Source organism: Ursus arctos, unplaced genomic scaffold, assembly GCF_023065955.2.
Source record: "Ursus arctos isolate Adak ecotype North America unplaced genomic scaffold, UrsArc2.0 scaffold_13, whole genome shotgun sequence".
Taxonomy (NCBI): domain Eukaryota; kingdom Metazoa; phylum Chordata; class Mammalia; order Carnivora; family Ursidae; genus Ursus; species Ursus arctos.
Window position 1 is genome coordinate 21,738,120 of NW_026622797.1, and position 15,542 is coordinate 21,753,661.

The following is a 15,542-nucleotide window of genomic DNA, read 5'->3' on the forward strand; positions in this document are numbered from 1 at the left end:
CATTTAATGACCCTTAAAATCTGAATACTGGGGCTTCCCCAGAGCCCATGCTCTACTCAAATTGAGTTTAACAAGATGGAAATCACTAGGAATACGCATAAGGATCCTACATTTTGCATATAAAAGAACAAAATAACAACAACAACATCAAACCTTAGCTAAACCACACACTGGTCAGGTAGGCAGTGATGTGCAAGTTTCAGTGTATGAAACTGCCAAAAAAAGCTAATGGATCTCGGACAACACTAATAAGCCAAGACGCTGGCTAAACTGCTCTGCTGTGCTCTTGCCAAATCATACGAAACTGTAAAAACGAATCTAGACAAGCCGAAGACTCGTCAGGGGAGACCGAGCATGATGGTAAAGGGCCTGTGTACCATTTTCCCAATAAACATTTATGGAGTGTGCAGGAATGCCAAAGACTATGCTAGGTTCTGGAGGAAAAGATGACAGAAAAACAACAACAACATTTGCTGCCCTTTATGGCCTCATAGCCCATTGGGGGAATCACCAAATAAATACTAGTCAAACAATGTGATAAGTGAAATCCTAGGTGTCGGGACAAAGTGTTCTGAGTGCAGAAGAAGGGACCCATTCACTCACAGGTGGAGGCTGAGAAACGGATGTAGCAAGGAGCCATCAGAACTTCAGCTCTTCTAGAAAGGTAACTGAGGCAGCAGTGTGGAGAAAGTTCTGGTGAGGAGGGAGTGGGGAGGCAGGGAGATAAGAGACGAGTGTATTGCCTCAGTTCAGCTTGCTGATGACGAAGCTCTGAATAAAGCCGGGATGCTGGCAACGAGGAGGCTGGGGCAGCTCTGGGAGCCACTCTGGAGGTATATCGCATAGGACTTGTCAACTAACTGTGAGGACTGTGTGCAAAGAGGGCTTTCAGATGCTTCTGCCATTACTGAAGTGGCAACATGAGAGGAGTACCAAGATGAGAGGAGGGGTTAACGTGATGAATTTGTTTCAGTATGTTCATCTCAAGGTCCTTGTGTCAAATGCTGAGAATGATGCCCTTTGGAAGTTGGACCAGGAAGTACAGACTTGGAATGACCCATGTATAACAGAGACTGGAGTCATGGGGAAGAGTGAGATCCCCTTGGAAGAGAACATGAAGAGAACAAAGACAGCTGGTATTTGAATCCTGCAGAAGAGATGAACGGACTGGACGGATTTGAACGGGAGGAAAAAAACAGAAGGTTCGGTTCCTTGTGAGAGTCTTCCCCTCAGCTGAAAACCCCATGGTCCCGGTCCACTGTTGAAGCTCCATCCCTGGAGATGCTCACATAGAGACTGGAAGGGAATATGCCAAGATATTGTTCAGGGAACTGAGGTATCACGTGGTGTATGGACCAGATGGTCTGTAGAAACACTTCCCGAGTTTTAAGATGCTAGGATTCTGTGTCTCTATGATAGAAAATGCAGCTTTGTTTTTCCACTTCACTTTCTTTGGCAGCTATCACTGATGCTTGCTGAGGTTGGAGCTTCAATTAAAAGGAAACTGGAAAGGATATAGGGATGGACTTCTGCCAAGGATCTGGGTCTGTGGCTAATGAATGATCTGTTTGTGGTAATGAAGAAGGAAGCCAGTTCCTAAGACAACACCTTCAGGCCTGGCCCTACCTCTCCCCCAACTATGAAGAACTGAGGGCACATGAATGGGAAACATATGAATGAAGTTTACTTTGAAATATCTATGGATTTAAGGATTAGGGGTAAAAGAAGTTGAGTAAACCACACTTTGGGTTTTGCTGACCCCAAAATATCTGAATGTGATTTATAGACCTTTTGATGAACTCAAACTACTGCTGGGCCTGCTCGTCTATTCAGTGTAGCAAGGAAAAGGGCAGAGTGTAAGCCAAGTAGTATTAGCCTTGAATTCTATCCTTCCGTGGAAAATTAGTTCTAAGAAGGATTTTGTGATGTCAGAAAGTTGCTTTAAAAAGCCATAGTCTATTACCCTGGAGGAAAAAAAAGCCACCTAATAATCAGATAAAATAATCAATATATGGAACTGCTTTCCAATAAATTTGACCCAGGCACTTCTATTTACCTGGCCTGTAACTCTCAAATGTCCCAGGGCCACGCTGTGTTCGTTGGACATCATTTCAGGCCTTCTCAGGCAGCAGTAGCAATATGATATGTACCCACCAGTAAGACCCTCGGAGGGGACAGCAGGCCATGTATGTGAGACTTTACTGTGGTGCAGCTGCGATTGAAGAGGGAAGTAAAACACAAGTTAGGAAAGAAGTGAATGGTTTGGGATTGCATTTTCTGTCAACTATTATGAAAAGGAAAAGACAGAGGAGGGGAAAAAAAAAAGGACAAGAGAAAACACAGACATAGACTATTGGTAAAATTCATTCATTGATGCAACTAATACTCGTTGATTTCCATTATGTAGAGGCACTGTTTGAAGCTCTCGGGATAAATGAGGAACTGAAAACAAAGACCTTTCCCCTTATGAAGATTAAATTCTAGCAGAAGGAGATGGACAATCAGCCATAAATACAGCATGTAAGTAAAGCCAGGTAATAGGTCAATAGGTAGCACCAGGGGCATGAAAGCAGGGTAAGTAAGGGGACCCCGGAGATACGGGGGTAGCTGGCAATATCTAATAGGCCGCTCAGAGTGGGCCTTACTGAAAAGGCGAGACGGCGCAAATGAAAACTCACAAGGAGAAACCTATGATCCGTAAAATGAAATATAAAAAAGCTTACACATGAGAACCGTATGCAGTAACTGAAAGTATCTGCCTCACTGTGGATGGAACTCTCCTTCTCGTTTCTAGGTCTTTGGGGTCTTATTTGTTTTCTTTGGGAGGTCCATTGGGAGTCTTAGAAAGTGGTTCCCAAGAAATCTCTGACCTCTGTTCCAGTCTTACTTTTTATTTTTGAAAATTTCCAGATATCTTTCAGTTACTTTAGAATATATTAGGAAAATAAGAAAGGTCGGGGTTTTTTTATATGAAAAAGAAGATAGCATTCTCTTGACCAACAGCTTATTTTGTGAAATACCCAGTATCAGGGTGGCACAGACTCCATGGGTCATGAAATGCATCCTCTGTGGGGCCTGGAACTGGAAACTTTCCATAAGTTGTGTTATTGAACAAAAGAATAACATCAAATCTGAGTTCCTGCAAAGCCAATGATCATCCAAGCAGTATTTAATGCCTTCTCTTCTGGGAAAGACAGATGTACAAAAACTTTAGTAATTACCAAATGTCAAAATAATATTGAGCAGAATAAATAGTTGCCTAAATTAAAGTTTTCTTGAGGATCAGTTATGTATAACAAGAACAACTGACAAATCAAGCATGAAGAGAGGTGGGGCTTATTTTTTTTATTTCCTTATAAATTATATGGGGAATGAACAACCGCTGTGATTTTAAGAATATCTAGGTCATGTATGCTTAAAGATCTGTGATAATAATAATAATATCCAAACTTCTGCAGTGCTTGGCATTCTCAAAGCATTTTATAAACATTAATTAGGTCTTCGTGAAGCAGAGACACTGTCTCGTTGGTTTTTCCTGTTCTAGCATTGCTGAGAATCTGCAATCCTTCTAGAGTTTAAATATTTATTTATTCATTGCTTTGAATGTATACTTACTCCATTGACAGTGCTTTAAACTTATAATCAGCAGAAGAGACGGGCTCAGGGGTCTATTTTTGCAACCAAGAAACAAGCCTGAATAACAATATGCTTCTCGTTGTCAGAGTGAACACAGCCTACGGGACACTACTCTGTTGGCTTGTGGAATTGTTTTCCTATTCCCCTTCCACCACATCAAATAGGCCATTTCTATCCTTTAAAAGTGCAAGTATTTTTCTCATCCTGTAACCACCCAGTGCCTAGCAGGGTGCTTTGCATTTCATAGGTCTTATCAAAAATAAATGTTTGCTAGATTGAATTGAATCAAAGCTCAGCTCCCACAGGTTGCAGCCACGCAGACCCCAACCACAACTGCCCACAACCACTAGCATTACATTTTGCAAAGTGATTCATTTTGCTGCTATCTCTAGTTTTTTCTTGTCTTATCATCAGTGGAATGAGGATAGAAAGGTGGTAGAGAATATAAATATAAACATGACATTCTTCTAAGAGTCTTTTCTTTCTTTTTTTTATAGAGAGAGAACGCACGCACGCAGGTGTGGGAGTGTGTGTGGGAGGGGCAGTGGGAGAGGTAGAAAGGGAATCTTAAGCACAAGGGCTCAATCTCAGGACCCTGAGCCGAAATCAAGAGTAGGACACTTAACCGACTGAGCCACCTAGGCACCCCAACATTTTTCCAAGTTTCAAAAACAAACATGTAAATACCCTTTTAATCACCAACACTTAGTGAATGCCTAAGGGGCATCCGGCGCTGTTCAAATTGCTGGAAATACAAAAATAAATAGGGCTGCAAGGATAGAACAGTTTTTGATTTCTGGATATTGAAGTGACTTCAGTTAAATGTGCTATGTTTTATAGGTTTATATTTTTAATTATAATAAATTAAAATTGCGTGTGTGTGCACATGCTATTTTAACAGAGCCTGGAGATAAGCTAGCAGTCACACAACGAAGTTGTATTACTGTTACAACTCATCTATTTACCCATTTCCTCTTCTCTTCTCCAAAAAAATTCTAAGATTGCTTGCTGAGAGAACAGAGGTAAACAATAGAAAGGAAGAGATAGGATAGTTTCCTTTAGTTACAATCATGTCCAACTTACAGGTACTTCAGAGTAAATCAAAAGGAAATCCCGTGAATTTCAAATCGTGTGAGTTTTCTTTCATGCCTACTTTCTGACTAATTTTGTGCTGGGCAGTTGAGTGCTATAAATTCAAGACTGACTTGGTGATGTCTTCTGAAATGGTGCTGTGACAGACTTATATACCACATCAGGCCTCTGGATCCCAAGAGATTATGCTGAGACTCTTCAAACAGTTAAGTGTGATTCTATACACAAGAACAGGGTACATTCTCTCTTGGAATTCTTGTAGCTACAAAGATCTAGACAAACAATAAAAGGCCTAAAGGGCCATAGGCCATCCGCAGAAATATCTAAAAGTTACAAATTAAGCTAGTAATATATTAAATAAAATATGTTCTATCCTCCTACATTGTTAGATATATATTTCATAAAACAAAATAAAAAATACATGATTGTATGGGTAATAAAATAGACTTATAGATTTATCAATTACAAATTTGTGAATTATGAAATTATATTATTTAATATAATATAAATATAAACACTCCAAAATTTAATTTTCTTGTCTTCATTTCAGCAAATTCACTGAATATATTGTTATAATGGAACTTTTCACAAAATTTAAGCTCTACTGATCATATTAATCTAAGGCATTAATTAAAAATAAAATGTAATTATTATTAAAATATACACAATTTGAATGTTTTCATCAAAATACATTCAAATGAATGTAAAAATTTTTAGTTGAATTATTTTCATACTTCTAAACTAAATATTGAAAATTAGTTATTAAAATTAAAATACAAATGATAATTATTAAACTTTTAAATAAAATTTAAATAAAGTTGAAAATGCTTATCTGATTTATTAGTATTTCATAAATATTTTTATACATTTTTATAAAAATTAAATTATTTATGATTCCAGCAGTTAATGTTCATATTTTAATAGCCAATCTAAAGAATCAGCATCCTATTTAAAGTCACATATATATGAATTTGGAATAATGCAAATTAATATTGCAAAATATTCCTCAGCCACCATATGTAACTTCTTTGTTAGTAATTCTGAAACCATGAACTGGAACATGAAGAAAACCAAAGAAATGGTCATTCATCTCTACTCACAGACAAAATTCATTAGGAAAGAATCTATTGAGCTCTTACTATCTTAGAGGATTTGACATGTTGATTCATTTATCTTTTCCCTTTCCTAAATATCTGTGTCACTCAAATTCTCCTTGAATTCCTAAGTAGTGTTTGTCTCCAAGAGTGAGAACTTTAACCCATCAAAGTGACTCGAGGGGAAATTCTAAGAGTCAAGTTATAGTTCTAATGGCCTCATGAGTACTTAGAAACCATCCGTTCGAAACGTTAAGTAGCACCTGGATCTGCAAAGGTGGTGACTTATTCTCTGGTGTACAGGTAATATTGTGCATTTGAGGGATGTGGACGACAGCCCAAACAGTTAAGGCCTGTACTCCTATAGCACACGATGCGACCACTGGTTCTCAGCGAAGGCCCTCCTCGTGTTGTTAATTTCATACTGTGCCTAATTTATAAGCTAAACTTTATCGTAGGTATGTACGTATAGGAAAAAACATAGTATGGTACTGTCGTCGGTTTCAGACATCCCTGGGGATTTTGGAACAGATCCCTCTCAGATAAGTGGGGGGGTGTCGACTGTATACAGAATTCATGCATCAGTCTTCCAAATAAGCATTGATGCTACTACGTGCCAGGTGGGTGGGTGGAGTGCTCGGGCCTGGCAGGCTGCTGTTTGCACTAGGAAGTAACACTCCTGTGAGGGATACCGACATGCCTGATGGAGATTTGAAGGTGCTTTTCAGGCCGACAGGAGAGCTAACCTGGCCTGTGGGGGTGAAGAGAGTCTTCTGAGAGATGTTACAGAAGCTAGCAGGGTGAGCAGGGGTTCTCCAGTAAAGAATGGGAAGGGCACTGGGGGCGGAGGCTTGCAGACACTGGGTTATGCAAAGGCTTTTCACATTCAAGAAAAGTCAAAAGTTGGAGAGGCACAGAGTAACCACATAAAGACCCTTCGACGGCAAAATGAATCTGACAAGACCCAGCTAATTTGTTTGGAACTAGACCAGAAGGGCCATGTTAATCCTTCAACAGCACGGCTCTAATTGGACTCAAAGAAAATGCCAGTTGTCTGAGCTGTGTCACTTTTGAGGAGTTGGCTTAGGAAAGAATTAATCAAAGCCCCTCAGTACAGTAATGTTTGTTTGTTAGTACACACCACTTTTCTCCAAATATACCAAAATTGGGGGCAGAAAGGAAACTTATTTTGGACCTATGACGTGTGATGTCTAGCTCTTCGTTCCCCTATAATTTCTCTGATGGGTTGCCCTTTTCACCAGGAGCACCCAGTGACATATTCTAAAAATTGCCGTAACCAAAAAAATGTAGGCTTCTTAGTTAATAACAAAACTGCTCAATTCCAGAAGCAGAAAGGGAAGACAACACAAAATTTCTCTGCAGAAAATATATCCTCAAGTCTTGTAAGGTGACATGAAAACCATCCAAAATATTTGATTTGAAACGTGTGAAGGCAACACCGTGGCTAAAGCATCAGAAGGAATCAGACGGAGAAGAAGGGAAAGAGCTAGCCACCCCAGGCAAATGCCCTCCAATGGGCACAACCTGCCAAGGACACTTCCAACACTTGTAGCAGCTCTCTGAGAGAGTCTTGCTGCTCCTCCAGGGGCAATTCTCCCGGTGCCCTAGTTACATCCAACACAATCCCCTGATGTGAGATGGAAGAACAATGGGGCCTCGAGAGTTCTACAGGTGGGACTAGGTCCTTCTCTCCAACAGGGGACAAGCCTTTGAATGGCACAGAAATTAAAGACATCCATAGAGTGAACCAATTGTATTATCCAACAACACCGACACCTTATAAACTGTGGATTCATCTGCTACGTAGTTTTAATAGTGACTCAGTTTCATGGGAAGATTTTTCTTTTTTTATTGACATTCAGTATTCTTCTCTAATTACAATCTCATAATCCCCCTCATTCCACCGCCAGTTAGGCACATTCTATGGAAAGCCCGAATTAGAAAATAGGTCTTTAATAGATTTTTTTTTTTAATGAAAGGAAATTATTTGTTTTAGTCTACTCACCATTCCATGATTCAGCCACCCTGGGATAAAATTATCCAGCAACTTTGGGTAAATCATCTCTCTGTCATAGGCATAAATGATCCAGAACACCGCTACCACGAACTGGAAGGGAAAAGAAATCCTTTATTTAAAATTCACAATATACAACGTGTTGGTTATCCATTGTTCAAAGAACCCAACAGAACCGTAATCTATAGTGAAAGACGGATCCGTAAACCAGCTAATGACTGGAAAGGGATCTCTGACTTCACTCCATTAGTGGTAACGCGTGGGGTCCTTCTTCCTTCCTTGGTCTCCCTACTGTGTTCTCGCAGGCAAAGGGATCTGTTTTCGAGGGAGAGATAAATGATCTGTCTGTCATCTGGAACAGCTCCCTTTTAGGGCTAATTGTGTCGGTTTGAATCCTCTCAAGAGGGTTTAAAAGTTCACTGGTGGTTTTTTGGATCCCATTCTCCACTGTCCAGAGTCAGCACACGTTCAAGAAACTATAGTGTATTTTCCTTGAACCCATCATGTGGTTTAAATTAATCTTCACATTCTCAAGTTTCCATTTCACCACTAACGGCATTAAAATCACTGCTATATAAAATGTCCCAAAGTCACATTTCCTGCAAATGTATTAATTTTATAGCCTAAGCAGGGGCTTTGGCTGCATTGAAAGCAGAGTGTATGGAACACAAAGGAAGAATCCTAGTTCTCCTGGAATAACTCACATGTTCATCTGGGTTCCTGAGGTTTATTTAGACCAATCAGCAAAATTACCATCCGAAGAGAGTACAGTACTCAATTTATTCTCTTATCTTTCTTCAAACTAATGGTGAGAGAAGTTCAGATAAAATAAAGAAATGAATGGTCCAGGGTCTTAACCTTCAGCATAGAATTTTAAAGAAGATGCAAATGCTTTTGTACGTCGTCAATAAATGTGGCATGGAGAAAGCAACTACCCCAGAGAGAGGGATCAAAGTCTCTGCAGTTACATCTCATAACAAATGCTACAAGCGATAAAATGCAGACGAATGTTAAGCAGAAACAATTTTTATCTCATTTCTTGTAAGTCATCCATACCCCCACATTTTATTAATAAAAGTAGTAAATATTTTAATGCCACTTTTTATAAAACTCCCAGCACAAGCTAGTAATCTGAAGGGTTCCAAGTTCTTTTCCAAGTATGTCAGTTATGACATGGGTAATCGTAGCCTGAAAAGAAAGTTTACCCTTAAAACCTAAGATGTTATGAACATTTCTCATTTCATAAAACATATTGAAGGATAATTACAACAGGCAACCAGAGATCACACTCACAGTTTCAATACTGGATTGAGGTCTTCAGTTATTTATCCTGCTTTTGCATCAACTATTTTTCACTCAGTTGATAAATGCACAAGATGGAAAAAAAATTATTAGCTTAATGTTAACCATCATTAGGATCTTTCCAAGTACAACGAGTAATTTCAAATTATTCACAACTTTGGTTTATTCATCCCACTGCAGACTTCGAATGTCCTGAATACCAATGTTACCTGCCCTCAGACCTGGGTGCCAAACTTTACATCATCGTGACTCAAAATGCAGTCCCCAGATCAGCAGCCCCCATGTCACCTGAGAGCTTGTGAGATGTGTGGAATTGCCAGGTCTGTCCTGAGATGTTCTGATTCTGCATCTTTAATGAGATCCTGGGGTCATTCATATCCACATTAAAGTCTGAGACGTCGGCTTTGGAAGGTCCTACTCCAGCCACCTTGATCCTCTGGCCCTCACCATGGAGTGAGGCAGTCCCTGAGCCAAGTGGCTGGTCTACCCAGAGTCTCCACCTCCTTTTCTAGACCACATCCTGGGAAACTGTGATCCTGGAATTTCCTCCCGAGAAAGACACAAGTATGTCTCAGGGCCTGTGTGGACCTCCTTCCTGGGTCTGACCTGGAGAGTTGACTGTACAATCAATGTGTATACCCTCTGACCTGTGAAGTGGTTAAGATGTATCTCTCTCTGAAGGTGAGGACTAGTTTTACATTTCGTCTGGGAGTCCACACGCAAGCACGAAGCTACTTTAATCATGGATGGAGCTATAGGAGGAAACCCCTTCACCTTTGCCATATAATGTAACCCAACCATGGGTGACCTCCCGTCACATTCACAGGCCCCCTCCCACACTCAAGGGGAGGGGGTGATACAGGCCTGCACCACAGGGTATGCAATCTTGGGGCCATCTTAGAATTCTGCTTACCATACGCTTCCATTCTTCTTCTTTTCCAAATTCTTTCAGCTCTTTTAAGTCCTTTGCATTTCCATTTAAATCTTAGAATCTCAGCTTGCTAATTTCTACAAAAACATCCTCCTAGAATTCTGATTACGACCATACTGAATCAATATATTCAATCTGGGTTGAAACAACATCTTCATAATATTGCATCCTCTCACCCAGGAACATCATTGATGCCTCCATTCATGTGGATCTTTGGTTTTTCAGTTTGTAGCTTTCAGTGGACAGATCTCACACATATTTTTAAAAAATCTCTCATCAAACATTTCATTTTTTTATGCTATTGTAGATAGTACTGAATTTGTTTTTACATTCTTTGTGACTCGTGTATGAAAGTACAAATGACTTGTATATTGAGGCTGTGTCCTCTAGCTCGGCTAAATTCACATAGTTTGAGCAGTTCTTTCGTAAATTATTTTAGATTTTTATATGCACATGATCTGCAAATAAAGACAGCTTTTCTTCTTCCTTTACAAACCATTTACTTCTTTCTCTTTTCGTAACTGCACAACCTATAAGCGTCAGCACAATGTTGACTAGAAGTGATAAGCAGTGAGCACCCTTGCTTTCTTCCCTCTCCTAGGAAGGTGTCCAGTCTTTGAACATTTAATTTTGATATTAGCTGCAGGTTTTTCTTAAATGCCTTTTACCACTTTGAGGAAAATCTCTCCTATCCTTCATTTATGTATGTAATGGACAAGTGCTGAGTTTTTTCAGATAACTTTGCTCTATATTCTCAGGTGATCAGATAGTTCTTCTCCTTTATTCTGTTAATATGATGAATTATATAGATTTTAAATGTTAAACCAGCCATTAATACTTGGTCATTATGTATTACCATTTTTATATATTGCTGGATTTGACTTGCTGATATTTTGTCAAGAATTTTTCTCCCATCTTAATTTATACAATACATCAATCCATAGTTAGTTTCATTTTCTCATATCTTCTTCTAGTTTTGGTGACAGGACAATGGTGGCTTCAAAGAAATAAATTGGGAAAAGCTCCCTCCTCTAGTTTTCAAGGGACTCTGTGCAAGATTGGTATTAGTTCCTCCTTACCTATTTAATGTGCTACTTTTTTTTCTTTTCTTTTTTTTCCAACTTTTTTTTTATTATGTTCAGTTAGCCAACATATAGTACATCATTAGTTTTTGATGTAGTGTTCAGCAATTCATTAGCTGTGTATAACACCCAGTGCTCATTACAACACATGCCCTCCTCAATACCCATCACCAGGTTACCCCATCGCCCATCCCCTCCCTTCTGTAACCCTCAGTTTGGTTCCTGGATTCCAGAGTCTCTCATGGTTTGTCTCCCTCTCTGATTTCTTCCCATTCAAGTTTTCCCTCCCTTCCCATGTGGTCCTCCACGCTATTCCTTATGTTCCACATATGAGTGAAACAGTATGATAATTGTCTTTCTCTGCTAGACTTATTTCACTTAGCATAATCCTCTCCAGCTCCATCCATGTCGATGCAAATGGTGGGTGTTCATCCTTTCTGATGGCTGAGTAATATTTCATTATGTGTATGGACCACATCTTCTTTATCCATTCGTCTGTTGAAGGGCATCTCGGCTCCTTCCACAGTTTGGCTATTGTGAACATTGCTGTTATGAACATGGGGGCACATGTTCATTACATCTGTATCTTTTTTTCATTACATCTGTATCTTTGGGGTAATTTTTTTTATTTAAATTCAATTAGCCAACATATAGTATATCATTAGTTCTGGGGGTAGTGTTCAGTGATTCACGAGATGCGTGTAAAGTGATAAGCTGCTCTAGAGGAGCTATCTGGACTTATAACTTTTCTCATGAGAAGATCTGTGAATTCAATTTCTTTAATAGATACAAAGTTCCCAGGTTTTCGGCTTTCTCTGGAGAAAAGTTTTAGTTTCTCAGATTTAGTCATTTTTGTCCTTTATGGAATTTCTCTATCTCATCTAAGTTTTCAGCTTATCAAGCTGTTCTCACTCTTCAGCTACAGAAATCAGCGAAAGCTACAAATCAGGTGTTTTCTCCTTGGAGAGCCAGTTGTTAATCATTGACTAGCACACCACTGTGGAGAGCTGCTTTCTGTTCACCATACATGATCATTCGTGGTGTTCCCACCACATGGAGAGCATTGTGGGGTCAGTACTTACTGGCGTAATGTGATAAATCCTTTCACCCCTAGCATATATTAAGGGAATTTCGTGGGTTATTAAAAGTGAAGTGACTTTCAAGAAAGTGTTAGTCACCTTTCTTAGCATAACACTAGAAGGCCAAGAGGCCCAGCTAACTGAATAATCAGCCTTCTAAATAATTCTTGAGAGAGAAACACAGCACAGATGGTGGCTTCTTGGCTTCATGCACTGATATCCTCTTGATAGTATGGTCATCAGCAAACCCAAAATAAGTTTGAACTCTACCACCAGGGCATGAATATGAAACAAAAATAGGTTCTCTTGGACAGGGGAAGTACCACTGCAACGTTCCACCATAGTGGCCAGCTCTTTCTCAGCGTGCACCTGCTGGTTCTCAGCTGCCAGCCCCAGAATACTGTACTTGAACGGAGAGTAGAAGGAGCTCAGGCACTCTCCAGTCCTTCAAGCTTCCCAGACAAGGTACTTGTATTATGGCTAGTGGTTGAGGGCTCATCTGAACCCCTGGAACAATTAGAAATGAAGGCAAAAGAAAACTGGATTTATGCTTTGTCTCCTTCTGTAAAGAGTCTCTTCTATGGTATCCAATAGAAGCTGAAGTTAATCAGCTTTAGTCCACTTCTAGAAGAAGCTTTACTGATCAGTGGGAAATTCTTTGGCATTTAGTAAAACTGATTAGAGTGCAAAGGATGTTGCAGAGAAATGTACCATGAAGGAGGTCAAAGAGAAAAGTCACTTATCTATAGGTTGGTCTATAAAGGCCATTTAGCATACCTCAAACATCCACTGTTGAAGGAGGGAAGGAGAAAATAAATGAATACATCTCTGAAGTCTTCAACTTCAGTATGACATGATCCTATGAAATCGCTTTCCTTTAAAATTAATCTATTAGTACTCAGAATTTACCAAATACCTACTGGAAAAAGAAAATTGAATCCTGATTTGAGCTCTATTACTTTGCTTCCAGGTTTCCTTGTCACGATTTCCTTTCCCATCACTTATCTCCGGGTAATATACAGACATGTTTCTCATTGTGCTTTCTCCTTCCAAACAAACAGAGCATGAGAATATGTTGTGCGTTTTGGATGCTAGCTGGCTTTGTCTCTGATGGTCCCCAAGCAGACAGAGACTCTCTCATTTTGACAAGGCCCTTGTCTTCCCACCCTCCAGGTCTAGAAGATTCCGAGTCCCGACATGTTCGCCTGGCTGACTTCCCTCAGCCATACCCTCAAATTCAGCAAGGCACAGCCAAGCATAGGCCCCTCTGAAATGTTACAGTATCTTTTGTTCCAGAGTACAGTTAGTTTCTAGTACTCATTCCTGGAAATGTGACATAGAATACCTCTACTTGTAATTATGAGGCTGTGAGTAACACTACATTTTTTTACTCTGTGCACGATGCTCAAATTACCTTAAAACCAGCATCTGCATTTAGAGAGCTTCTGAAGCACATGTTGCCGCCTTTTTTCCACAGCCTTCAACTATAATCTTTGTGGTAGAATTTATAATTTATCCATGTTTACCTACATTTAGGTCCTTAATGGTCCCTTCTGACTGAGTAAATAATGTGAGAATAAAAGCCCAGCTCCTATAGTGCCCATTTGACTCGCCGCCTGCCTTTCTCTCTGACCTCAGATTGTACCACATTGTCTCTTGCTCCCTAAGCTCCAACTGGCAATTCCTTCCTGAAACTCATTAAGCTCTTTGGTGCCTCAGGCTCCTCGCATTTCCTACTCTTTCTGCCAGGAATTCTCGTACCCCATTTTCACTGGGCTGCATTCTCTGTCCCTTCAGGTCTAGCTGAAACGGCACCTCTTCACCAACGCCTTGCCAATGACTCCGCTGCCCCGTTCTTTTCTATCATAGACGCTGATAGAAAGTAAGTTTGTGTTGTTGTTCAGTGTCTGGCTCTCTTCTGAAGAGGAGAAACGTCAGAGAACAGGAACTTGTCTGTCTTGTCTGTTGCCGTTTCACCACCACTTCACACTTGTACGTGTCATAAGAGCAAGCACCCTTCTAAGCCTCCAATTTTCTTCCTAATGACCTAAAATCCCTTTTTCATGCTCTTCATATTTTTTGTCCTCCTGTCCGTGAGGAAGAGAAGCCCTTCTTTCCAGCATTATTCTTCTAGCCCAACTCTTCTCAGACCTTCTACCTGCCAGCCCGTCCTTCACCTGTTTATGTCTTCTATCATCCTGACATGATCCTTCTCTGGACTTCTCGATCAGGATGGAAGACCAAAGGCTCCCTTTCCCCAAATCAACCAGACACAAGGACAAGTGAAACCAACAAAGTAGGAAACACCCATAATCCAAATACCACCCTTTTCAATAGGCTGCTCAATACTAGGAAAGTTGAGCCAGGACAGGGCAAGACTGATGTAAGAAATGAGATCCAAGGCTTCCCTGGTCGAGTGAGCAGCACAGAGAGATCGCTGCAGGCGGTGCCCTCTAAGAGACACTGACTGACCCTTGCTGGGAACAGGAGGTCTGAGATGCATGGGAGCACTGGGGAGATGTGCTGATCCCTGCTTGTCTTCATGTGTCAGAGGTGATGATGTGAAATGCGGCCACGGGCCAGCATGTTATCTCTGCAAGGAGCAGGATGTGGGTACGTTATGGTAAACAAGAAAGGATCTGTGGTAAGCAGCCTGAATGGACAGCTCCTGCTCACCTGATGAACGCTAAGCTTCCTGTCACCATACAAAACGGTTGTGATCAAAATGCGTCCCGGAGAGAGAAATGAGTGTAGCGCAGAAAGAAGCCACGCCCCAAAGGAGGTGGTGGTGGGAAAGAGGCAGAAATTCAAGCCGCCCTAGCTCAGTTCCCTAGCCTGTCTCCAGTTCTATCCTTTCGCAAATAGTTGGCTCGGAAAGAACCAATTTAAGGATAAGTAATCATAAGAAAAGAAATAGCATGGAATGTATTCATAAATACCACGAGAGAGAGAGAGATAAAGTGGAATATGACCACCCCCCCAAAAGGCAACTGAATACAAACCAGAAAAATGATTAATTAATGTTCAAATAATTCTCCATTAAAGAAAAGAGGTCAAAGATGAAAATCTGAGATTAAATAAAGAAGACAGAGCAAGAGAAGAGTGGAGAGCTTAAGAAATAAAATATATAATATAAAACTACATAAAACTGAAAGTCACATTATAAGCAGTAAAAGGAAAAACTGCCTTTGGTAAAGACAGTGAGGGTTTAGCTTTCTTCAGTACTGTAGACTAGATACACCGAAAAACTTTCCTACTGTGCGACACTAGGTGCTAAATAAATCACAACAA

The 15,542-nt window shown here is 40.2% G+C and overlaps 1 protein-coding gene across 20 annotated transcripts in view; it reads right to left on the reverse strand.

Annotated features, from left to right (window-relative positions):
* The window catches only part of AIG1 (androgen induced 1), a 310,429-nt gene that overhangs the window by 221,407 nt on the left and 73,480 nt on the right, over nt 1-15,542 (reverse strand). For all 20 annotated transcript variants that reach the window (XR_007191620.2, XM_026504924.4, XM_057311000.1 and 17 more), the window contains exon 3: nt 7,849-7,950. Coding sequence is in view for 19 of the 20 variants with exons in the window: in XM_026504924.4 (XP_026360709.1) it covers nt 7,849-7,950 (102 nt within the window). In the remaining variant the exon portion in view is untranslated. The remainder of the gene's footprint in view (nt 1-7,848; nt 7,951-15,542) is intronic.